Source organism: Phoca vitulina, unplaced genomic scaffold (genome assembly GCF_004348235.1).
Source record: "Phoca vitulina isolate PV1807 unplaced genomic scaffold, GSC_HSeal_1.0 scaffold19, whole genome shotgun sequence".
In the NCBI taxonomy this organism is placed as follows: Eukaryota; Metazoa; Chordata; class Mammalia; order Carnivora; family Phocidae; genus Phoca; species Phoca vitulina.
This window is the reverse complement of record NW_022589722.1, coordinates 20,359,109-20,385,438: the sequence shown is the minus strand read 5'-3', so window position 1 is coordinate 20,385,438 and position 26,330 is coordinate 20,359,109. Positions and strand designations below refer to the sequence as shown.

The 26,330-nt window shown below is 42.8% G+C and overlaps 1 protein-coding gene across 1 annotated transcript; it reads left to right on the top strand.

Annotated features, from left to right (window-relative positions):
- Positions 1 to 1,872: 1,872 nt before the first annotated feature.
- On the top strand, positions 1,873 to 24,987 carry RTCB (RNA 2',3'-cyclic phosphate and 5'-OH ligase). Its single transcript, XM_032416626.1, has 12 exons — positions 1,873 to 2,044; positions 4,906 to 4,984; positions 10,276 to 10,343; positions 11,677 to 11,776; positions 12,534 to 12,690; positions 14,268 to 14,424; positions 15,863 to 16,022; positions 17,413 to 17,588; positions 18,085 to 18,273; positions 18,918 to 19,028; positions 20,382 to 20,501; positions 23,895 to 24,987. Exons 1-12 carry the CDS (start codon positions 1,952 to 1,954, stop codon positions 24,000 to 24,002), a joined length of 1,518 nt encoding a protein of 505 aa, XP_032272517.1. The 5' UTR covers positions 1,873 to 1,951; the 3' UTR covers positions 24,003 to 24,987.
- The last annotated feature ends 1,343 nt before the right edge of the window (positions 24,988 to 26,330 follow it).

Sequence of the window (26,330 nt, the reverse complement as noted above, 5' to 3'; positions counted from 1 at the left end):
CTGAGGAGGTGCATGAGAAACTCCGAAGTACAGATTTGCATGAGTTCTTGCTGGAGGAGCTCCGTTTAGCTCTCTCTGCAGCCCAGGGTTTTCCCCATTTCCCCACATAATAGATTTTATGTTTTATATTTACTGATACTGTCCCCTGTATTTAATTAAACTTGTTTTCTATTAATGTCAACCTTGTCTTTTTATTTGAGAAATTCTCTGCCCTGGATTTTTTTTTAATAAAATAAGACAAAGATGAGAGAATTTAGCCTCTTTAAATTGACAAAAAGTGAAGGTGAACGGACTTCAAGGCTTGATTTAAAAAGGGAATACCTTGGGGCACCTGGGTGGCTCAGTTGTTAAGCATCTGCCTTCGGTTCAGATCATGGTCCCAGGGTCCTGGGATCAAGGGAGCGCCTGCTTCTCCCTCTCCCACTCCCCTTGCTTGTGTTCCCTCTCTCTCTCTGTGTCTCTCTCTGTCAAATAAATAAATAAAATCTTTAAAAGAAAAAAAGAGGGTGGATACCTTGCCTCTTAGATGTTTCTGGTGAGAAACTCTGGAAATTATATCACTTCTTTAAGTTCTAGGGTTTTCCCTCCCAGATGAAATGAAATGGCAGTGCAGACTGCTAAGCCTAGATCAATTGTAGTTGGTGATATTAAGTTGTTAGAGCATCTAGTTATTGGGGTGAAACTGGGGCAGAAGAGGAGGAAAGGAGACCCGTATAGATAATGTAAGAATGACTAGAAACCAAAAACTCAGCCTTTGTGGCGCTCACAATCTAGTGGGCAAGTGGATGCCCAGCCCGGTGCTGGTTACTCCATGACTGTCACTCACCTAATGCTCACAGACACTCTGAAGAATTGTGATCCCATTTTACAGATGAGGAAACAAAGGTGAAGAGAGATGAATCATACAAGGCTGGTAAAGCAGCCTCTGCACACCAGGCAGAGGTAGAAATTGAATCAAAGTCTTCCCGATTCCAAAGTCACCGCTATTTGCATGAGGTGGGACTAGAAGCCGAAATCACGAGAAAATCATTTACTACTGTGAGCAAGAGACAGGCGTATAAAAGAGCGTGACAGCACGGTTCTTAGTCGACCAAGAAGGGAAGTCTGGGAAGCCCCGCTGTCCGCAAGGACTGATCTACTCATCTTTATGGCGCACATCTGGCCGTAACAACCACCCCCATCAGTGTTTGTTGGAATAAATGATAAGCTGTCACATTCATTCTTTGGAATGTTCTTTTCTTTTCTTTTCTTTTTAAGATTTTATTTATTTGACAGAGAGAGACAGCGAGAGAGGGAACACAAGCAGGGGGAGTGGGAGAGGGAGACGCAGGCTTCCCGCTGAGCAGGGAGCCCGATGCGGGGCTCGACCCCAGGACTCTGGGACCATGACCTGAGCCGAAGGCAGATGCTTAACGACTGAGCGACCCAGGTGCCCCAGGAATGTTCTTTTCTGCAGAAAAGTTATTTAATGTGCATCCACAAATTCATTCTGAAACATTACAAATGTCCAGTTATATTTATTTAAACATGTTTCTCGGCTATCCACATCTTTTTTCCCTCACTGTTGGGAATGTAAACTCCACGCAGATTTTCATTACAGCAGTTGGACCTGATCCAGATTCAGTGTGTTTTTCAAGTGCTGAAAAGCACTTCCAAAACAAAGGACGACTACATCTCACTAGAAACGACTGCATTTAGTTTCGCTTTAAGCCTGGAAGAGGACTTAGTAAATATCCGAAAGATAAACACTAGAGGGCAGTCTAACTTACCGAGATAAAAGCGATTTTGGTGGCAGGAGTTTCGAGCCTCGGTGCTTGCCGTCGCCCATCCTGCGGCGGAGCCTACCGCGCCTGCGCGTTGACTTCCGGAAGGCGGTACTTCAGGCAGCGGGACAGCGCGGCAGCGTCTCTTCAAAGCGGAGCGGGGAGTTTTTGCCACCGTTGTCGCCGCCATGAGTCGTAGTTATAATGATGAGCTGCAGTTCTTGGAAAAGATCAATAAAAACTGCTGGAGAATCAAGAAGGGCTTCGTGCCCAACATGCAGGTGAGGCGGGGAAGCGGGAGCCGGTGGCGGGGCCTTCCCCGGGGGCCCGCGGCACCTCCCTGCCCACCGGGCCCGGCCTTCCCCCTCGCCCTCCCGACCCCTGGCTGGGCGCGGGGACCGTCCCGCCCCCACCCTCCGGCCGGCCCCACCTCCCGGCGCAAAAGGTCCCCGAAGCGGAACGTTCCTGGGGAATCCAAGTGAACGCGAAATTCGCGCTTGCAAAAACGCTTTCGCGTAGAAGTCTCAAAAACGCACCGTAAGACGTTTCGTTCCCGAGCTCTAGAGACGTTAGTGGTTTTTCACACGGTGGCACAGCCAGTCAGTCCAAGGTGGGGTTGCTGGGACGGGAACCCCGTTCCTGAGTCATGCTGGCCATCTGGGTGACGTTTACGGACCTTTGTTTGCTGAAGCAAGTTATTAGCATTCACTGTTCAATAAAACGTGTTTGCCTCTCGCGGCTGTCTGGAAAGTTCACAGGGCAGGGTGGCTTGTTTTTAATACTCACTTCACTGAGGATGGGTTGGTGACACAGCTTCCTCCAGCCGCCTAGTAAGAAGCTCAGCCGGGACTTGATACCCATTTTACTTCTCTTTCCTCTGACAGAATGATGTATTCCCGATGGAGACTCGGAACCCAGTACCAGGGAGTGTGAAAGCCTGGGCTCGCTATCTCTCGGGCTTCATTGCCATTTGTGCCTATTATTTTCCATTAAAGTGAAGAAAACAGTCATTTGTAAGGTTTTGGGGACATATGTTAAGTAGCTTTTGAACTCCCTTAAGGTGCCCTGTAAGTGTATTGGAGGCTTGTGAGTCTGTGTCTTGGTAAGAGTTCCTGACAGCCACTCCACTCTTTTTAGTCAATATCAGAACTTACTGAGTGTCCCCCATGAGCAAAGCTAGACGCCGAGAGGAGGAAAGGGCCATGGTCCTAAGATTCCATTTTGCTGTTTTCCGTTTAGCCAGTTTCTGTTTATGGAATCTGGTTCCCTGAATGAAGGAGTAGGCGGTAACCAGGACATGATGGTCACGATAACACACTGTCAGTGTCTGGGAGTCGTTCTAGCTGCACTTTTGACACACACACTGCTGCTAATTCTGCCTAAGAGCAAGTCTCATCTTGCGACAGGCAGTTATCGTTTAACTCTTTGTACAGCACTTTACTATCATTTCTCCCCTAAGAGTGGGGAGTTGAAATCTCGATGTACTGCTCCTAAAAAGTTGCTGACCTTTATGCTAAGCTTGAACTGAATTCCCATTCTTGAGAGATGAGTGAATTTCACAGTAATTACCGAATCTGTCCTCCTTAATCTTTATTCCTCCCTTAAGACTCACATGCTGCACTAAAAATTCCTCTTCCCTAAAAGACTCCCCTCCCAATTTTATGTCATTTTTGTGTCTCCTTTATATCTCCTGAATGTCTTGCAGCTCCAGTGATGTCTCTGGTCTTTGAAGAGCTGGTTAAAACAGTGAACACCTCTCAAGCCTCCTCCAGCTCCCTGGGCTACTGAGCCACTTCATCAGTTTCTTCCATACCGCTCTCCTATCATAGTGCTTGCCTCATTACCCTCTTAATTTTCTAGTCTGGGCTGCATCCTGGGCTGGAAATTTCCTCAAAAACAGGATCTTAGGGACACCTGGGTGGCTCAGTTAAGCGTCTGCCTTCAGCTCAGGTCATGATCTCAGGGTCCTGGGGTCAAGTCCCACATCGGACTCCTTGCTCAGTGGGGAGCCTGCTTGTCCCTCTGCCTGCCTCTCTCTCTCTGACAAATGGGTGAAATCTTTAAAAAAAAAAAAAACAACAGGATCTTATATATTCTTTGTATCTCCCCTATTGCCCACTACAGTGCCTAAAGCATAATAAGTCCTCAGTAAATGATGAATTAATAAAATGTGGCCCTTAGAAAATTGTACTGGAGACATTTTCCGTTTTCAACTGGTGTTATTCAAGCAGAAGTCCTCTTTCTTACAAAAGAAAGAAATTTGTCCAGGTGATTAGTGTTAAGTCTTTGCTTCTTCAGTGGGCAGCTTCTTCATTATCTTTGATATCTGATAAAAATGTTCTGGCCTTTGGTGGTACATAAGTACGTCCTCCATTGCCTTTTGTATTTTTTTGTCAAGCTCCTTTATCTTCTTAAATTGTGTAGATTCTAGAACTAAGCACACAGCTGTGTAGCTACATGTTAAATTTTTTTTACTCTTTACCTAAGTATTGATTTATAAATCAGCATAGGACAAAATAAAGTGTAATGTGCTGTTGTCTTAGGCACAGAAAAAATACACTAAGGTCAGATGACTGCATTTTTATGTTTAGAATTTTACTCTTGATTCATCCATTTATCAAGACCCACTGATTTTTAGAAGCACAAGAGTAGTAGGACTTTTGGCTTGGTGACAGCATAGTTGGAAGACTTTTCTTTCTTTCTCTCTTTCTTTCTTTTTTGTTTTTTTTAAAGGTTTTATTTATTTGAGAGAGAGAGAGCATGAGTGTGGTGAGGGGCTCCATCCTTGGGACTCCAGGATCATGACCTGAGCTGAAGGCAGATGCCTGACCAGCTGAGCCACCCAGGTGCCCCAAGACTTCTTTATCACACATGCAAAAAATTCCTGTTGAATTCTTAAGTGTTTCTTTAAGAGTAGGAGAGTAAACAATTTGAGAACATTGCAAAATACATTTTTAATACATATTTAAAGATAGGAACATCTGGTAGTCTTTGTTAGGAAGTTTTGTGCTTGCTTAAGGTAATGAGAAAGTGTTTTATAAGGAGTAAAGTGAAATAAATATTACATATAGTACGTGTGTTCTATCCAGTGCCTATATATCATAGGCATGTGCTCATAGTTTTTCCTTTTTGTTGGTACCAGGTTGAAGGAGTTTTCTACGTGAATGATGCTCTGGAAAAATTAATGTTTGAGGAATTAAGGAATGCCTGTCGGGGTGGTGGTAAGTACATTAGAGTTTTACATGCGGCCATATAAATAGTATCTTCCCTGTGGCATGATAATGCTAACTCAATTACAATTTAAAAATTCAAAAGTATTGTCAGGTAATAATCAACACTTAAATGAGACCAAAAACCTGTTACTTATTTGTGATCACATTGTTAGCCACCTGGCTTTGTAGAAACTGTTTGGAGCTGGGTAGACCTGGTTGCTTTTGAAGCTAACCTTGAACAGTAATAACGAGCTACCATTTATTGCGCACTTACTATGTGCCAGGCACTTTGCTAGGTACATTACGTAGATTATCTCATGTAATTCTTAGAGTAATTTTAAGAGGAAAATGTTACCTCCATTTTACAGACGTGTAAGGCAAGGCTCAGTGATGTTAAGTAGTTTTATTTATTTTTTATTAACATAAAATGTATTATTTATTTCAGGGGTACAGGTCTGTGATTCATCAGTCTTACACAATTCACAGTGCTCACCATAGCACATACCCTCCCCAGTGTCCATCACCCAGTCACCCCATCCCTCCCACCCCCCTCCATTCCAGCAACCCTAAGTTTGTTCCCTGACATTGAGTCTCTTATGGTTTGTCTCCCTCTCTGGTTTTGTCTTGTTTCATTTTTCCCTCCCTTCCCCTATGATCCTCTGTCTTGTTTCTCAAATTCCTCGCATCAGTGAGATCATGTGATACTTTTCTTTCTCTGATTGACTTATTTTGCTTAGCATAATACCCTCTAGTTCCATTTACATCTTTGCAAATGGCAAGCTTTCATTTTTTTGATGGCTGCATGCTATTCCATTGTGTATATATACCACATCTTCTTTATCCATTCATCTGTTGATGGACATCTAGGCTCTTTCCACAGTTTGGCTATTGTGGACATTGCTGCTATAAACATTGGGGTGCACGTGCCCTTTCGGATCCCTACATTTGTATCTTTGGGGTAAATACCCAGTAGTGCAATTGCTGGGTTGTATGGTAGCTCTATTTTCAACTTTTTGAGGAACCTCCATACTGTTTTCCAGAGTGGCTGCCAGCTTGCATTCCCACCAACAGTGTAGGAGGGTTCCCCTTTCTCCACATCCTTGCCAACATCTGTTGTTTTGTAACTTGTTAATTTTAGCCATTCTGACTAGTGTGAGGTGGTATCTCATTGAGGTTTTTTTTAAATTTTTTTATTGTTATGTTAATCCCCATACATTACATCATTAGTTTTAGATATAGTGTTCCATGATTCATTGTTTGTGCATAACACCCAGTGCTCCATGCAGTACGTGCCCTCCTCAATACCCATCACCAGGCTAACCCATCCTCCCAACCCCCTCCCCTCTAGAACCCTCAGTTTGTTTTTCAGAGTCCATCGTCTCTCATGGTTCTTCTCCCCCTCCGATTTCCCCCCCTTCATTCTTCCCCTCCTGCTACATTCTTCTTCTTCTTTTTTTCTTTCTTAACATATATTGCATTATTTGTTTCAGAGGTACAGATCTGAGATTCAACAGTCTTGCACAATTCACAGCGCTTACCAGAACACATACCCTCCCCAGTGTCCATCACCCAGTCACCCCATCCCTCCCACCCCACCCCCCACTCCAGCAACCCTCAGTTTGTTTCCTGAGATTAAGAATTCCTCATATCAGTGAGGTCATATGATACATGTCTTTCTCTGTTTGACTTATTTCGCTCAGCATAATACCCTCCAGTTCCATCCACGTCGTTGCAAATGGCAAGATCTTATTCCTTTTGATGGCTGCATAATATTCCATTGTATATATATACCACATCTTCTTTATCCATTCATCTGTTGATGGACATCTTGGCTCTTTCCACAGTTTGGCTATTGTGGACATTGCTGCTATAAACATTGGGGTGCACGTAGCCTTTCGGGTCCCTACTTTTGTATCTTTGGGGTAAATACCCAGTAGTGCAATTGCTGGATCATATGGTAGCTCTATTTTCAACTTTTTGAGGAACCTCCATACTGTTTTCCAGAGTGGCTGCACCAGCTTGCATTCCCACCAACAGTGTAGGAGGGTTCCCCTTTCTCCGCATCCCCGCCAACATCTGTCATTTCCTGACTTGTTAATTTTAGCCATTCTGACTGGTGTGAGGTGGTATCTCATTGAGGTTTTGATTTGGATTTCCCTGATGCCGGGTGATGGTGAGCACTTTTTCATGTGTCTGTCGGCCATTTGGATGTCTTTGCAGAAATATCTGTTCATGTCTTCTGCCCATTTCTTGATTGGATTAGTTGTTCTTTGGGTGTTGAGTTTGATAAGTTCTTTACAGATTTTGGATACTAGCCTCTTATCTGATATGTCATTTACAAATATTTTCTCCCATTCTGTCGGGTTATCTTTTGGTTTTGTTGACTGTTTCCTTTGTTGCACAAAAGCTTTTTATCTTGATGAAGTCCCAATAGTTCATTTTTGCCCTTGCTTCCCTTGCCTTTGGCGATGTTTCTAGGAAGAAGTTGCTGCAGCTGAGGTCGAAGAGGTTGCTGCCTGTGTTCTCCTCAAGGGTTTTGACGGATTCCTGTCTCACATTTAGGTCTTTCATCCATTTTGAGTCTATTTTTGTGTGTGGTATAAGGAAATGGTCCAGTTTCATTCTTCTGCATGTGGCTGCCCAATGTTCCCAACACCATTTGTTGAAGAGACTGTCTTTTTTCCATTGGACATTCTTTCCTGCTTTGTCGAAGATGAGTTGACCATAGAGTTGAGGGTCCATTTCTGGGCTCTCTATTCTGTTCCATTGATCTCTGTGTCTGTTTTTGTGCCAGTACCATACTGTCTTGACGATGACAGCTTTGTAATAGAGCTTAAGTCTGGAATTGTGATGCCATCAGGTTTGCTTTTCTTTTTCAACATTCTTCTGGCTATTCAGGGTCTTTTCTGCTTCCATACAAATTTTAGGATTATTTGTCCCATTTCTTTGAAAAACGTTGATGGTATTTTGATAGAGATTGCATTAAATGTGTAGATTGCTCTAGGTAGCATTGACTTTTTCACGATATTTGTTCTTCCAATCCATGAGCATGGAACGCTTTTCCATTTCTTTGTGTCTTTTTCAATTTCTTTCCTGAGTATTCTATAGTTTTCTGAATACAGATTCTTTTCCTCTTTGGTTAGATTTATTCCTAAGTATCTTATGGTTTTGGGTGCAATTGTAAATGGGATCGACTCCTTATTTTCTCTTTCTTTTGTCTTGTTGTTGGTGTATAGGAATGCAACTGATTCCTGTGCATTGATATTATATCCGGACACTTTACTGAATTCCTGTATAAGTTCTAGCAGTTTTGGGGTGGAGTCATTTGGGTTTTCCACATAAAGTATCATATCATCTGCAGAGTGAGAGTTTGACTTCTTCTTTGCGGATTCGGGTGCCTTTTATTTCTTTTTGTTGTCTGATTGCTGAGGCTAGGACTTGTAGTGCTCTGTTGAATAGCAGTGGTGATAGTGGACATCCCTGCCCTGTTCCTGACCTTAGGGGGAAAGCTCTCAGTTTTTCCCCATTGAGAATGATATTCACTGTGGGTTTTTCATAGATGGCTTTTATGATACTGAGGTATGTACCCTTTATCCCTATACTCTGAAGAGTTTTAATCAAGAAAGGATGCTGTACTTTGTCAAATGCTTTTTCTGCATCTATTGAGAGGATCATACGGTTCTTGTTCTTTCTTTTATTAATGTATCACATTGATTGATTTGTGGATGTTGAGCCAACCTTGCAGCCCAGGAATAAATCCCACTTGGTCGTGGTGAATAATCCTTTTAATGTACTGTTGGATCCTATTGGCTAGTATTTTGGCGAGAATTTTTGCATCCATGTTCATCAGGGATATTGGTCTGTAATTCTCCTTTTTGATGGGGTCTTTGTCTGGTTTCGGGGTCAAGGTAGTGCTGGCCTCGTAAAATGAGTTTGGAAGTTTTCCTTCCATTTTGATTTTTTTGGAACAGTTTCGTAAGAATAGGTATTAATTCTGCTTTAAATGTTTGGTAGAATTCTCCTGGGAAGCCATGTAGCCCTGGGCTCTTGTTTGTTGGTAAGTCGTTTTAATTAGTCCAGTTGCATAACTTCTTGATGACAGAGGCGGAACTTACATCTAAGAGTGTCTGATTCCAAAGTCTGCATTCTTTTTTTTTTTTTTTTTTTAAAGATTTTATTTATTTATTTGAGAGAGAATGAGAGACAGAGAGCATGAGAGGGAGGAGGGTCAGAGGGAGAAGCAGACTCCCTGCCAAGCAGGGAGCCCGATGCAGGACTCGATCCTGGGACTCCAGGATCGTGACCTGAGCCGAAGGCAGTCGCTTAACCAACTGAGCCACCGAGGCGCCCCAAAGTCTGCATTCTTAACCAGTACACTGATTAGCCTCACTGAACTTCAGCTAATCTCATCTGTAAAGGGGAGTTGATTACACTTACCTTGCAGAACTGCACCAATGTTTAGGGATAAGTGTATAAAGCTCTAATATAATGCTCTAATGATTACAGTGGAACCTGGTTTTAACCCTTTTATTTTTAGCTCAACAATCTAAATCCCACCCCTGTCCCCACCAGGACATCCTGACTTGCCTAAAATGACACTGCGACCAAGTGATAGAGCAAAACTAGAGCCCCATGTCCCCTGCCTTTCAGTCCAGTGTTGTCCCAGCTCTTCTGCATTGCCCTTCTTTGTCACTTAGAGTAAAACTAGTGTTGATTTTTTTTTTTTTTTGCGTAAATAATACAACTATTGAAAGAAATTTTTTTTTTTTTTTTACATCGGCAACATAACGTTTATTAGTTGTTTCACATTTCTCAGTACTGTGTTTGCAAGGAACCTCCCCATGGTATGCACAGAACGCTGACAGTGTGTCTGATTACTCCGGTTGCCCTCGCTACCGTCCTGTGCGTGTGCTGCCGCCTTCTTCTTCTTCTTCTTTTTTTAAGATTTTATTTATTTGACAGACAGTGAGAGAAGGAACACAAGCAGGGGGAGTGGAAGAGGGAGAAGCAGGCTTCCCACTGAGCAGGGAGCCTAATGTGGGGCTCGATCCCAGGACCCTGGGATCATGACCTGAGCTGAAGGCAGACGCTTAATGACTGAGCCACCTGGGCGCCCCCGTGCTGGCTGCCTTCTTGATGAAGCCCCCTTCCCACTTCACCCCAAACATCCTCTCCTGCTTTGTTGTTCTGGTGGTCCTGACCACTACCCCTTCATTTAATGCAAACAAGAAACCTATGAATGTATTTAATGCTAAAAATCACCTGTGTCCCCTTTTTTAATTCTGAATTTTTGTCTTCAGGTGTCGGTGGCTTCCTGCCAGCCATGAAACAAATTGGCAATGTGGCAGCCCTGCCTGGGATTGTTCATGTGAGTCCGTGTTCAGAGTTTGAATCATTTATATTTTGTCTTAGTCTCAAAGTTCGCGAGTGGCTGAATGGCCAGGCCTAACTGATAGCAGTGTCACTTAGATAGTGACCTTCAAACATCTAGAAATAACCATGGAGCTTAAAGAAGTAATTGAGTCTAGATAGCATCTCAGTTTCTGGTTGCTTTTTGCTAGAACCTGTAAGCATTTGAAAATCTTTGAAGTAGTTTTGTTTTCTTGTTTCTTTGTCACAGTACAGCATTATTCCTGGATCAGGGTATCACCATTGAAAGTTTCACTCTGGTCCCATTCAAGGGGATGATTGGAGAAAGAATGGACAGAAGTGTAAGGGTTAGACCTGTGGGGAGGGAGAAAGGACAGTACAGTTGTTGTAGGCATGATTGGGAAAGGAGGGTGGTGGCGGTAACAGGTAGGCCTGGGTGGTGCAAGTGGGGCCCCTCCACAGTCTAACATTCAGGTTCCACCATCACAAGAATGTATGAAATCCTTACAGCAGACATTTTTTGATGTCTTTATACCATTTATTGTGCTGGCACTTGGGAGGAAAATGAAAAGAAATGGATTGTGCATGTAAGGAACTCAGGTGTCTAGGTGTCTGCCTTGACCTGCATTCTTCCTGGGTCAGGGCCCTTTCCTAGGCCCCAGATGTAGAAAGTGTACAGTATTCATACCAGCAAATGGATTACATTTGCCTATGATGGCTTAAACACTAAGGACCTGTATAAATCAGATATTTCCCTTCACTTAGCCTGATGTGACCACAATTTGTCCGTGTCTGAAGATTATCTTTAAAATGTAATTCTACTTCGGGTATCTGGGTGGCTCAGTTGGTTGAGTATCCAACTCTTGATTTCGGCTCAGGTCATGATCTCAGGGTCACAGGATCAAGCCCTGCTTTGCGCTCCACACTCAGCGGAGAGTCTGCTTAAGATTTTCTCCCTCCCTCTTCACCCCCTCACCCCGCTGTCACTCACTCTTTCTGAAATAATAAGTAAATCTTTCTTTTATAACAATAAATATTTAGAACGTAATATTACCTTAAAGTTAGTATGTGGCCCTCCTATAGCATGTTATACTGAGGCTTTTCTGTTTCAGTTTTCTTAGTTAATGGTCAGACTTTATTAAAAAGGTTTTTTTTCCTGCTATTTTTAGCTTTATGATTAGAAGTTTTTATACTTAATTTTCACCAATAGAGAAGGTTTCACAAAAACAGAATCTTGATTTGGGGAAGGCTTCGGCCCACAGCCCACTTGAGAATTAATATGGTCTTGTCAGGTTGAGAAAGCTGTATTTCATTTTCTGATTCTCTTTCAGCGATCTATTGGGCTTCCTGATGTCCATTCAGGTTATGGGTTTGCTATTGGGAATATGGCAGCCTTTGATATGAGTGACCCCGAAGCAGTGGTATCCCCAGGTAAGGTCACTGTGCACATCTGCCGTCAGGTGTGAAGCACAGTCCTTCTGAAATAGAGTATGGACATCTCTCAGTCTCATGTCTGTCATTCCTTGTCCCCTAGTTTACTGAGAGGATTAATTGTGGACACTCGGAGGCTATTAAAATATCAAGTAAAGTGTACATTTATGGAAAATTATTTGGGCTCCTACTATATGCCAGGCAGTTTTTAGACATTGGCTACAAAACAAACTGAAATGCTTCGCTGGCAAGTTATGTGTCTTCTTTGTGTCCCAGTTAATTCTCGGGCAAATTGGAGCTAGTAATGTTAACTCCACGTAGCATTACTATGAGGAGTAAATGAGCTAAGCTGTGAAAAGTACTTAGCACAGTACGAGGCACTTAGGAAGTACTGGGTAAGTGATTGCTCTCATTATCATCATTACGATTAATTTCTAGTTGTATATATCTTTTTTTAATCTTTAGATGATACTCATCATTACGATTAATTTCTAATTGTATACATCTTTTTTAATCTTTAGTCTAGATGATACTCATTGTTCATTACCGCCTTCCTGGCCCACAAAGTACCTATAGTATGTACATTACTTTAAGTGTTTTGATGTCATCAGACTACCTACTTTGTAGGCTATTTTTAAAAAGTTATCTTTAAAAGAAGAGCTGTCTTTCAAACCCTATATTAATGGTGAGAAACCACAGGTAACATTGCCCAACTACCTGGTTTTGCTAATCTGTGACTAACTTCTCTATTTTGCAGGTGGTGTTGGATTTGACATCAACTGTGGTGTGCGCTTGCTAAGAACCAATTTAGACGAAGGTGATGTCCAGCCTGTGAAGGAGCAGCTTGCCCAAGCTATGTTTGACCACATTCCTGTTGGGGTGGGATCAAAAGGTGTCATCCCCATGAGTGCCAAGTAAGAGCACAAGATTCCAGTAAACAGATTGGGAAAGAAAATAACCACATGACCCTCATATTCATAACCAATGTAGGATGCTTTAGGGGATGGGGATTGTTCAGTCACCTTTCAGGAAGTGGTAATGAATTGTTCTTTTACACATGAGGTGCCCTCTGCCCCATTGATTAGAGAGATTAGTCAAGTGATGTGTTCATTAGAACAGCCTTTGACACACAGAGTTTATAATAGAGAAATACCCCTGAGAGTTACTGAGCACTTCCTACATGGAAGGCGCTGTGCTATAGTATACGTCTATCATGTCATTTTATTTAGATAATAACCCTAATGTTATTCCCAATTGACAAAGGAAAGTGAGGTTTAAAGAGGTAATAGTAAGCTAGTAAGTAAAGTCAGGATTCAAACCAAAGATCCTTTGGTTTCAGAGGCTGTATTCTGAACCGCCTTTTTTCAGTGAGCCTCTATTTAGCCACGACCTTCCTTTTTGAATGATGGCACTGAATGTTGTATATTTAGCGAGGATGTTAAATATTTCAGCGGTAGAGAATGAAATTGAAAGCCACAGCACAACTGCCCTTTCGATGGCCAGTGACGGTACTGTCATGGCTCTTGCAAAGCTGTGCATCTTAAACTTTGCGGAACGTGTGCTTAACTAGAATGTTTCTTTGGCATCTTCTGTCTTATCTTTAAAATTATGTGACTTTTGCATTCTAATTACATATACGTACATACGTTAATACCAGTATGTTTCTGGCTATTAACAGTTCTGCAGCTCCCCTCCAGCCAAAAAACAAAAACAAAAAACTTGGAGTAAACTGATACACTTGGAGGATCTGTGATTTATGTGGTCCCTGACATGAAGCCCTGGTTTGAAAAGCATACCTGGAACAATATGAATTCTGAGATCTTCATAAATATTTTAAATAGAAATCTTGTCCTATATCATAAATAATGTTTGAAATGGGCTATAGTGGGGAGATGACCTAGATCATTTAACCTTCCAGATAGTGTGTTGGGAGGGCTGGACCTTAGATGAAGATCAAGGCTGTTTCCTTCTAGGGATTTAATGTATGTGCCCCTTCAAAATGCATGTGCACTGAAGCCATGTAGTATTTCTGCAGAGATACCTTAAAATTTATCCTGTGCCACCTGAAGGCATTTACATAGGTTTATTATTTGGCTGTAATCGTTCATAAATTATTAATGAAGGTGGGTAGCTGTGGTAAAGTTAGTGGTAGATGGTGATATCTGATGACAGTTACAAATTTTCTTTGCCTTTCAGAGAGGCAAATCTAATGCAAATAAGATTTGAAGAGTACAAGGGACTGAATAAATGTCTGAAGAACTATAATTATCTCTCACATGGTCCTTACTGTTTTATATCGCAATTATTTATGTAGCTGCTTTCCTCAAAAAGCCTGGAGCTGCTGAGAGCATAAACTGTGCATCTAGCACAGCGCCTGGTACACAGGCGAGAGTAAATGGACCGTTTCCTTCTGCCCTTTTGAGGTGTGGTCATCTTAGCTTTTGCTCTGCCTTGGCTGTGAAATGACCAGACCTTATTATTATTCCCTCAGAGACTTGGAGGAGGCCTTGGAGATGGGTGTGGACTGGTCCCTGAGGGAAGGCTATGCCTGGGCTGAGGACAAGGAGCACTGTGAGGAGTACGGAAGGATGTTGCAGGCTGACCCCAACAAGGTCTCCGCAAGGGCTAAGAAAAGAGGCCTTCCTCAGGTAACACGTGGGAGGGGCAACGTTCTTGGGGCCGGGGGGTGGGGGGCTGGGTCGTATGTTTCTCTTGAGGGGGAAATGTCTTCTATGTAGCAAACATATCCCCAGGTTTTTCACAGTATATCAAAAAGAACACAAATTTGTTTATGCTTCGTTCTTACTCTTAAAAAACTGTTAGGAACTTGCAGATGTTCATAAAATAAAACAAAATGTGCTGAATTAGAAATGGATGGGAGAAAAGTGAGATATGATTATAAGGCTTAAAAATGTATGCCCAAATTACATACATACATACTTTTGACAGTCCACAGATGTGGCTGAGTTTTATGGAGTCCAAGATGAGAAGACATACCTTGTCAGTTCATGGCGTCCATGAGATAAGAATATACCACATGTTTGAAATCTACAGCTAATGGCGATGGCTTTGCCATTAATTCTCTGTGACTGTGGGCAAGTCTCTTTTGCCTGAGTCTGGTTTTCTTTTCTTTTTTTTTTTAAGATTTTGTCAGAGAGCAAGAGCACAAGTAGGGGGAGAGGCAGAGGGAGAGTGTGTTGGGAGGGCTGGACCACTGAGCAAGGAGCCCAATGCAGGACTCAGTCCCACGACCCTGGGATCATGACCTGAGCCGAAGGCAGATGCTTAACCAACTTGAGCCACCCAGGTGTACCTCTGGGTCTGGTTTTCTTACCTGAAAACTAGTTAAACTAGTTAAATCTAGGCAGCCTCTAAAGACTCTTCCAGCACTTCTGTGCCGTGGTCCCTAAATCATCTCTTAACTCCAGTTACAGGATACATTCTTTCAGTGGCAGATAATGGTAGTTGTCAGTAAACTCATAGATGTTTTAAAAATCATTCAAACTTAGACCTTGTGTAAGAGTCCGCATTCACCAGAGTTCATCCCAAAATTTGACCCTTCTGTCCACAACGTTTAAAATGTTCTGTGGGCCATTTAATGGTCTGAGTTTTGGTTTATGAAGTTTTTAATACATATTTGTATATACCTCAAGCAGGTAACGGTACAGTAAACTTCAAGAGCTTCTCTACCATGTTTTTTTATTGTGTGTTGCTTTAAATGCATGAAGCATTTCTGAGGCTCAGAAATTTCTTTGTTATATAAAACACTGTGATTATTTATCTACCAGTTGATTTTACCAATTTGCTTTTTAAATGATTTTTTTTAAAGCAGAATAGAAGCCTGGCGCCTGGGTGACTCAGTCAGTTGAGTGTCTGACTCCTGGTTTCCACTCAGGTCATGATCTCATGGGTTCGTGAGATCAAGCCCCGTGTCAGGCTCCCCGCTCAGTGGGGAGTCTACTTGAGGACTGTCCCTCTGCACCTCCCCCGACTTGTGCATGCACACTGCCGCACTCTGTCTCTCAAATCAATAAATCTTCAAAAGCGAAATAGAAGCTGTTTTATCAGACATTCTTACTTTTGCAGTTGGGGACCCTGGGAGCAGGCAACCACTATGCAGAAATCCAGGTTGTGGATGAGATTTTCAATGAGTACGCAGCTAAGAAAATGGGCATCGACCATAAGGGACAGGTGTGTGTGATGATCCACAGTGGAAGCAGAGGCTTGGGCCACCAAGTAGCCACAGGTATATTCTGCATCTAATTTTTGACTCAGTGCTCAAACATGCATTTATAGGGAACCAAATAGAGATTTCAGAGAGAAAGCTCGAACTATATTGCATAGGTTTTTACTATTTCACATGGTATTGTCATAGGAGATTAAATACTTCACATTACACTATTTCTTTTTTTTTTTTTTTTTTTTTTTTAAAGATTTTATTTATTTATTTGAGAGAGCGAGAATGAGAGAGAGAGAGAGCATATGAGAGGGAGGAGGGTCAGAGGGAGAAGCAGACTCCCTGCTGAGCAGGAAGCCCGATGCGGGACTCGATCCCGGGACTCCAGGACCATGACCTGAGCCGAAGGCAGTCGCTTAACCAACTGAGCCACCCAGGCGCCCACATTACACTATTTCATTTATACATTTATGATGTATGCAAATGTGTCTTACGTACCTATAATGCAAGATTAAGTGTTATAGTGGATTCGGTGATGAAATTGGCAAGGACCCGCCCTCAAATTGTCTCAAGAAAGAGATGTCACGTTCATTAAAATGAAAAGGTAGTACCTGATAAAATACCAAAGAACAGTCTATATAAAGCATTTAAAAAAAAAGATACTGGAGGTGGCGTGGTGAACACATACTGTTTGCAGTTTGGACAATCATGCATAAAGGACATTCATGACCAAAAGACAGCATGAACAAAAGCAGAAGGCAGGGGAACAGCAGCAAGGTCACTTTGGATGATTGATAGGACGTGTGAAAGGATTTATGAATTTATGAGAAGGTATATAAACACATGGAAATTTTTATAAACCTTAAGTTAAGTTGTATATTATAATGGTTCATCCTTGTGTGTACATTTCATCCTATGGGAATTTAATAATTTGGGCCAGCTTGACCCATTAGAATATTTAATCTAGCAAATGTATGGAGCACTGACTAGTAATTCTGACTGAGTACTTCTCTACACTTTGCCATGGATTTGATTTTCCTGCTCTTCTAGCAACTTGTCTCCAAGTCTTTTCTGTTAAGTCACTAAAAGATTATTTTTTAAAACCATGACAGTAATAAAATGTACTTTACTATTTCTATTCATTCATTTTCATGCCAGGAAAGGGGAAACTAAGACCATGTTGTTGCTATTTGTGTTCACCTCTCATTCCCTGTCCAAGTTCCTACAGGGAAGGTGTTAGCTTTGTAACCCACGTACTTTGTGTCACACAGCGCTGACAGAAGATCCTCAATAACCATGTCTTGACCAAGCAAATAGATGAACTTAGAAACACGTCAAAGGAAAAGTTGTATTTTATTTGCTTTTTAAAAAATGGGTTTGAATGTAGCCTACTTTTCTGCAATAAAGCTGAATTATAAAAGTAAAAGCGGCCGATTTAGACTTCTTCTCTCTGGTCCAGATGCACTGGTAGCTATGGAAAAAGCCATGAAGAGAGACAAGATTATAGTCAACGACCGGCAGTTGGCTTGTGCTCGGATCGCTTCCCCAGAGGGTCAGGACTACCTAAAGGGGATGGCAGCTGCTGGGAACTATGCCTGGGTCAACCGCTCCTCCATGACCTTCTTAACCCGTCAGGTACAGTTGAAGTTGCTCTTCTGTTACTCACGATAAGGTTTAAAAAAGAGCCTGTAGAATCCGGTTTTCGAAATCTATGTAATAAATACTGGAAATATTGGCAAGGTGTCCAGACTCTTAATGTCTCCTTAAATCAAATCAGAGTATCAGGTGTGGGGAATGAGAGAAGAAGAGAAACCAAAATTGTTCCTAGAATTTGCCTTGAGCAGCAGATAGGATAGAAGTGCATTCACGAAGATTAGAAGGCTGAGGAAGAAGCTGTTCTGAAGGGTGGAATCAAGAGTAGCCCAGCAGCTTTTCAACCAGAGTTGGAATTTATGGAGTGAAATTTGCAATGTGGTGTAAAGGATGGTTTTTGTCTTTTATGTGAAGATTAATAATACAGCTATATTTGAGCTCTTAAATCCCTCACTCCCTATAGGAACAGAGCAGCTGAAATCAGAGGAGTTCTGAAGAGCTGGTTCTGGCCACTTTTAACACAGGCTTTTCCTTTTAGGCCTTTGCCAAGGTCTTCAACACAACCCCTGATGACTTGGACCTGCATGTGATCTATGACGTTTCTCACAATATTGCCAAAGTAGAGCAGCACGTGGTGGACGGAAAGGAGCGGACACTGTTGGTTCACAGGAAGGGATCCACCCGAGCTTTCCCCCCTCACCATCCCCTCATTGCTGTTGATTACCAAGTATGTACTAAGCCATTTGTGGTTTTAGGCCATGGGGGCATGATTTAGGTCGTTCTAAACATGGGTGAATTTAAACAGAGAGGCAGTGGTTGTGTAAAGAAAGTCTGTCCTCCCTGAGAACAGTGATTTCCAGTCTTCTCTGAAGCAGTGACTCCCCCCTCATCTGTGCCTGCAGTGGGAAGTCTAAAACGTCCTGCATGGAGACTCTTTTACTCCATATAGGTGATCTCTTCAAGGCCTTTGAATGATTGGAAGGCAAGATTAAGATTAAACTCAGTCTGTTCATCTCTCCTCCCCTCTTGGTATCTGGCTGTGGTAGAGGTAGAAGGGCCCTTAGCAGAACCTGGAGAGGTCAAGCGCCTTGCCCGGGATGGTTCTTCCTAATGAAGCTTCCCCAGACATTTGAATTTGGCTTCACTCTTGCATTGTCTGTTTTCTGCTGCCTTCCTGGTCCTCACATTTTTCCCTCCCAATTATCCAAGAATTAAAATAATGTCCTAGTAAGTTTTGAAAGCAGTGTATTTGGAGGCTCAGGTTTCTCCCACAGTCCTGCACTGCAAGAGGAAGTATAAATCTCAGGCATAAAAAGCTCATTTAAAGCTTTTCTAAATTGTAATATGTTGGATTGGTGTTTGCATCCTCAGCTCACTGGACAACCCGTGCTCATTGGCGGCACTATGGGTACCTGTAGTTACGTTCTTACTGGCACTGAACAGGGCATGACTGAGACCTTTGGAACAACTTGTCATGGAGCGGTAAGGAAAACAGAAACTTAGAAATGCTCTCTTCAGTTTGCCATTTTGCGTTTTGACAGGTTAATGTATTTGAGCATTAACAGAGTTGAGGTTTGGATCCATCTTGTCTTCTACCTGAATTTCTTCCCATAATATATGCTGTCTAGTGAACCAACTAAGGTCACTTAGTAATCTCTACCTTAGTGGAGTCATTGTAGAGTGAGGGACTGTTTCCCATCTCTGCAAGTCCACAAAATCCAGACTGGGAAATTCCCACATTGGCATAACACATAGAACTTTAACTGATGCAAGTTCACATCACAGCTTATCTCAGCCATTCACAGACCTAGTCATTTGCGGAATTTGCTCCTTTCTAGGTAGGTCCACTCAAGATTTGGGGGATTTGTACCTCAGAGCCCAGGCGTAGACAGCACACCTATTTCACCATATCGCCTCTTATCTTCTAAGCCAGGGGTCGGCAGACTTTTTCTGTAAAGCACCAGACAGTAGATATTTTAGGCTTTGGGGCCATATGGTCTCCGTAGTACCTATTCCATTGTGCCATTGTAGTGAAAAAGCAGCCATAGACAATACATAAACCAATGGGAATTACTGTGTTCCAATAAAACTTTATTTACAGAAACAGGTGGTGGGCCAGATTTGGCCCACAAACCAGTTTGCCAAGCCATGTTCTGAGCCATGAGAGTGCTTAGCTAGTGATGGAGTGGAAAATTGAAACTCCAGAGTATCTTCTTATAGGACAGACCCTCACAAATATATTTGAGCCTTCCTTTTTCTCTGATCCCTTCTCATTTCCAGCTGCCTCCCAACTCCTCATTTTTAACCCAGTGATCAAAACCAGCACAACATCGCATACCACACATTAGCAACACCTGGAGGCATTGTTTTTTTGTTTGTTTATTGTCACGGTAAGGGAGGGGAGTTTTGTTCCTGGCATCTAGTAGAGGCCAAGGATGCTGCTGAACATTCTACGTGACATAGAATTATCCGGCCCAAAATGTGAGTAGTGCTAAGGTTGAAAAACTGTTTTAAATCACAAGGCACAAAGTTTTTGTGATGACAGACCTACTGTTTGTGATTAAAATCAATTTATATTGAATTGATAATTAATTAGAAATACAAAACTATATCTTTCAATACTGAATGTTCTGTATAGGTGGAAATTTGTTTTCCGGAAGGATATGATGCAATTTGTAACAAAAGACACTAAGGTTGATAAAACAGAAAAAGATCATTTTCTAACTCTAAAGAAGTCAGGGAAAAGGCATATAATCCCAAAAGTTTAAATAATTACTGGAGTTGAATGTAAATTTTAGCTCAGAATTTTTAAAGTTCATTCCTTTCCTAATCTAGGGCCGTGCACTGTCCCGAGCAAAATCTCGTCGTAATTTAGATTTTCAGGATGTCTTGGACAAACTGGCAGATATGGGAATCGCAATCCGCGTTGCCTCACCCAAATTGGTTATGGAAGAGGTAAGTGAAATTTTGATAAATGCTCAGCATAAAACTGTGATTTATGCCACTACACAGAGAGCATAACTTTCGGTATTGCTATCAGATACTATGTTTGTTTTTAAATAACCTCAATTACAATTTATCATTGTCTTTTGTTTGGAGATTAATTACAAGGCAAGTCCACAAGAATGATTCTTACCTTTCTTTTTTTTTAAGATTTTATTTATTTATTTGAGAGAGAGACAAAGATAGCGAACGGGGAGGAGAGGGGAAGCAGGCTCCCCGCTGAGCAGATTCAGTCCCAGGACTCTGGGATCATGACCTGAGCTGACGGCAGATGCTTAAACGACTGAGCCACCCAGGTGCCCCATCCAGCTGTTTTTAATAATCAGACCGAAGGGGCGCCTGGGTGGCTCAATTGGTTAAGCGTCTGCCTTCGGCTCAGGTCATGATCCCGGAGTCCTGGGATCGAGTCCCGCATCGGGCTCCCAGCTCAGCGGGGAGCCTGCTTCTCCCTCTGACCCTCTCCCCTCTCATGCTGTTTCTGTCTCTCTCTCTCTCTCTCAAATAAATAAAATCTTAAAAAATAAATAAATAAATAATCAGACTGAAATCCCAAGAGTAGACTTACTGAGTCACAGAGTACGACAAAGCCTTATTTCTTAATAACAATTTTTTCTTTGATTTTAAGAATAACACCTGTTTATGGAGTGGTGGCTCAGTTGGTTAAACGTCCAATTCTTGGTTTCAGCTCAGGTCGTGATCTCAGGGTTGTGAGATAAAGCCGGGCTCCACTCTGGGCATGCAGCCTGCTTAAGATTCTGTCTTTCTCCCTCTCCCTCTGCCCCTCCTGAGCCCTTCCCTCTCTTAAAAAAAAAGAAAGAAAGAAAGAAAAGAAACACCTATTTCATTAAGAGATTTTGGAAAATGCAAAGAAGAAAACAAAAATCTAAAATTACACCAACCAGAGATAACCTCTATTGATACTTGGTATTTTCTTTATGTGTATGTTTTACGTATGATTTTTTCATTCACTCAGGAAATACTTATTAAACATCTATAGTTAGGTGCTATTCTAGGTGTTAGGGGTACTGCAGAGAACAAAACCAACAAATCCCTTTCTTGTGAAACTTAGCACAGAGTAAAAGATGTAGTGTTAGATGACAGACATTAAGTGCTACAAAGTAAGAATGGGACAGGGATAGGGAAAGATAGGAAGTGGGTGCGGTTTTAAATAGGGTGTAGTGGAGTGATACTTGAGTGAAGACCTGAAGGGAGTGAGAGAGTGGACTGTGTAGGTATCTAGGGGCAAGCTTTCCAGGCAGAGAGAACAGCCACGTGCAGAAACCCTAAGGCGAGATTATGCCTGGATGTTGGAGAAATAGCAAGAAGGCCACTATGACAAGAACAAGCAAGAGGGAGCTGAGGTCAGAGAGGTGGGAGCGCCAGATCGTGTGAGTCCTTGCCTTTCCTTTACAGAAGGACTTTTGCACTTACTCTGAGGGAGGGGATGGAAAGACATTGGAGAATTTTGAGCAGAAGAGTAACATGATCTGGCACACTGATGAGAAGAATCTGGAAGAGAAATTGATGATGCAGAAAAGAGGGAATTATTGGAGTAGTGTCCTTGGATAGATGAGAGTGCATGGGGTTGGTCTTTGCTAGGAGCTCAGATAATGAATCCTTAATAAAAGGAGAGAAGGTAGGATGCAGGTAGTCCGGGAAGAGCTGGTGAGATTTTATGGAGATTCTGTTCTGGTGGTTTCTCTTTTTTCAGTGTAGTAGAAAGTGGTACCAGCAGCTTAAGCGTGGGGACGCAGGAGAAGGTCTGAGATGACCATTGAAGAGAAGGAGTAATCAGCCTGGTGAGATTTGGGGTGGGTGCCAGGACAGCAGCACGGGCCTGCTGGAGCTCAGTTTGGTGGCTGCGTGTTTTCAGCTACATCCAGCTGTACACGTGCAGGCGTGACACAGAGGCTGAGTTAACTTGAACCAGGTCTGCAAGTTGGTGCCGTGGAAGAGACGCAAGGTTGTTGAGGGATTGCAAAGAGATTGTACGTCTCACGGGGTTCAGGGATCCTTGGACATGGAGCGCAGGAGGGCGTGAGCTGGACACCGAGCTGTGGTCAGCAGCCTGACATGCTCCAAGTGGAGATTAGGGAGGACTTTAATTGCTGCTAATGACAAGTTGTGGGGTGTGGCCCTGGCTGGGAGTGAATGATCAGGGTCAGCATTGAAGGAGCAAAAGTCAAGGGACTAGAAGCCAAGATACTGAAAGGGTCCTTTTCCTAGATATTGAAACCATTTGGAATTATAGCAGAACAGAGTGACAGTGAGCCAGGAGCGAGAAATCTTCAAGTAATGCTACGGAGTGCTTCCGGGTCTAGCAGGTAACTGCAGCAAGAAGAGGGAGTGAAAGATGACCGGAAGCTCAAAAAGGGAAACGGGGAGTACTTAGGGGGGAGGGAGTGGGGATGGTCTGGAAAGAACCAAGATGAGCAAGGCCACCCGTCACCGTCCTGGGCCTAATGACAGGACCCCACTTAGGAGGGAAAGTAGCTAGTACTTCAGAAAGTTGGAGGTGGAAGTTACATCCCTGGAGGAGATCTGTGTTTCCTCAAGAGCAGGAGGGTGAAGGGAGTGTTCGGATCAGGGGGGACAGGGAGAGCATTCTGCACATGACTAACTGGAAGGAGTCCAGAGGCTGCAGTGCGAAAGTTAGAGATTGGAGGGCAGTGAGCTAGCAAGGGTGTGTACAGAGCCCTGTGGGAATCCACTGGGAGGCCCGAGCTGCTATGCCGCCATCAGCGGGGGGAGGGGGGGTGTGATGAGACTAGTCTGAATGGCAGGACAGTGACTGAGGGGGAAGGGAGGGTCGAGGTCTTGCTGGAAACTCAGAACAGCGAGCGTGTCCGTGTGTATACACATAAACATACACACGGTGTTAGTAATACAGGTGCACTGAATAACTTTCCCTTGTTGTGAAGGTAATAGCTGTTCATTCCAGAAATTTTGACAACTGTAGAAATAAAGAAAATCAGAATGGCCAGTAACTACCAACCAAAGATAATTACCGCTAACGGGATGATTTGGTGCATTTCCTTTCTGTTGGGTATTAGTGTGTGTGTTTTATTCAGTTAAACATTTACTGTTTTTCCTAGTTATACAAGTAATATACGTTCTATGGGGAAATTATGAGACAGAGAGAAAAATATAGAACAAGGTGAAAGTGTTTATCTTATTAACCTCTTGCCAACATTGAGTTCAGTCATCATCTTTGTTTGATACACACACCAAAAAGAAAACTCAGTGTTATTTTAATGTGCATTTCTTTGATCCCACATGAAGTTTAATGCTTTCAAGGATTACATTTTAAGTAGATTTTTACAATTTTTAACTCCTCCCCTGCAGGCTCCCGAGTCCTATAAGAACGTGACGGATGTGGTGAACACCTGCCACGATGCTGGAATCAGCAAGAAGGCCATTAAACTGAGACCGATTGCCGTGATCAAAGGATAGAATGCTGACCGCAGTCGCCAAACGCCACTGCCCCTCATGGAACGAAGGTGGACGGAAACGCTCCTCAGACACAGACTCGAGACCCGACCGGCTCAACGTGCACAGCTGTAACTGCCCGTCCCCGAGTGGCTGGCGGGCAGCTGCTGCTCTCGGGAGCCAGGGTCGTAACGTTACCTTCCGGGAGGAGTCCCACTGCCCTCGTTTGGAAAGGGATGTCTGTGCTTCCTCCCTGATTGTCCCACAGGTTTTAGGAAAATCTGTTAGGGGGTGGGGATAGATCAAGATACTGCCTAACTCACTCATGGAAGCCTGTAGTCATCAGAATGAACTTCTTTACAGCAGGCCTGGTTTATAGTCTGAGAGGTGTCATGAAGCGCGTTCTAGTAAGTAAGGTTTTTTAATGTTTCCTTTCCCTCCTCCCTTTGTCGGTTTGTCCATTCATCCACCCATCCAGCCCCTTCCCCTGAACCCAGCAAAACCCTAAACACCACTCTCACTTGGAAAGTACCCACGGGGTCCTATCCGGATGTTAGATGAATGGATAATGGGACACGTTGAGGAGGGAACGTGTATGGAGGTATAGGAATAGGGGCTCAAAAGCAATTTTTCATAGACTTGCTACTTTGCTTATCCTAAATATGAGGCAGAGTTTTGCCTTACCTGCACATGGCATCTTTTGGGACCTGTCATTAACGAGGCCTGGTTTGGTAAACTTTGTGGATGAGGTCTTGCAGCAGCAGAAAACCCGCACATGATACTGAATATCTTTATGTTTGTGATTGAATTATTATAAAAACATTACATGACCACAGCTGTGATGTTAACGGTTTCTCTGTTCGACAGGTTGATGGGTGCCATCCAGTCAGATTTTGTGTTCTGTACGGTGACACCTGAAGATGTTAAAGTGACAGGTTACCAAGGCCTTTGTTGAGTCCAAACAGCCAGTAAAATAGAAAAAATCTAAAAAAGTTGCAATATGTTGTTTTATCTTGTGCCTGGTAGTTTATATCTCAGGACCATTAGTATTTGTGCTTGATTCACTTTGGTTAGTGTTGCTGTTGCCTGCTTTTCTCCCAGGTTGCTTTTAGTGACTCACTCTAAAATATTCTTTCCTAAAACCTCAACTTACAGTAAAAACCCTCCTTAGAGTACCTTCTAGATGCTGCCGTTTGGAAGGTCTGGAAAAGATAGACTTCCTCTGAAAAATGGCCGATAGGAAACGGCATAGCGTGTCTCGACATTGAGCACCCAGTCACCTAAATATTTTGATGGTAGAGTTTGAAAATAACCAACAAACCAGTTAGGACTCTTGATGTAATAATTACAGGCCACTCATGCCTTCAGACTGGACCAGCCACTCCTGTGCGCACATGACTGAAGGATGCATATTACCAGCGAACGCTGCAGGGCACCTCAAGATGAACAGGCTTTTGGCGGGCGCTCGCTTCTCCAGGGGTGAGCAACGTTGGAGTGGAGACTCCCCCTAACCGGGCTTGCTGAATGACGTGTCATTTGAAACTAATGCAAAGCAAGGTCCCCTCCCAAAACTAACTGACGGCAGTGCAAGAAATGCTGTGTATCATCTTAAATACATATGTTGAGTTTTATTAGAAGCTTTGAAAGTTCCTCCGGGGAGGTACGAGGAGGAGCAGGTGAGAAGAAGAGACAAAGACAGTGGTTTAGGTGGTGTTTCTGCGCTATGAGCTTTTCTTGTACATTAGCATTTGCAGTGAGCTCAGCCCTATTGATGACCATAGGAAGTAATGATTAACATTTTGAGTTCAAAAAGAAAGGCACAAGCATTGTTTTCCTTTCTCTAGAGATGTTATTTTCCCATTTGAGTTAGAAAACCACTTAAAAATAAATGCTCAAATGAAGCGGACATTATCGGCTGTTTTTATTGCCCCGAGTAACAACCCCCTAGGCCTCTGCACACACACACAGCTAGAACACCCTTCCATAAGCCCATCTGGCTCAGGGATAAAGAGGAGTCCTTAACACTGCACATCTTGGTCCCTTTTTAGGGCCTTTAAGTCAGTCCATTTATAATTAATATTCTCAAAACCTCACACTGATGATGGGCTGTATCATCCCTGTCATCAGCATAGGGATGGGAAAACCAGTTGATGAGACATAAGCAAAATAGGAAGAATCACTAATTTTCTAATATAACTTTCCTGGAGCAGCAAGGAAATGATTTAAATACTGAATTAAATCTTGCAAATCCCATTGTGATCTCCAAATTATACTTCACATAACCTTCAAAAACTTAAGCACAGAATAACTTTTTTTTAGCTTATTTTTTCTCCTTGAGACTGCCAGTTTCCT

Excerpts from the sequence above, each read along its gene's own strand:
- RTCB (XM_032416626.1), top strand. The coding sequence starts at position 1,952 with ATGAGTCGTAGTTATAATGATGAGCTGCAGTTCTTGGAAAAGATCAAT. Across the intron at positions 14,425-15,862 it reads AGAAAAGAGGCCTTCCTCAG|TTGGGGACCCTGGGAGCAGG; the intron begins GTAACACGTGGG and ends TTACTTTTGCAG. Across the intron at positions 16,023-17,412 it reads GGGCCACCAAGTAGCCACAG|ATGCACTGGTAGCTATGGAA; the intron begins GTATATTCTGCA and ends TCTCTGGTCCAG.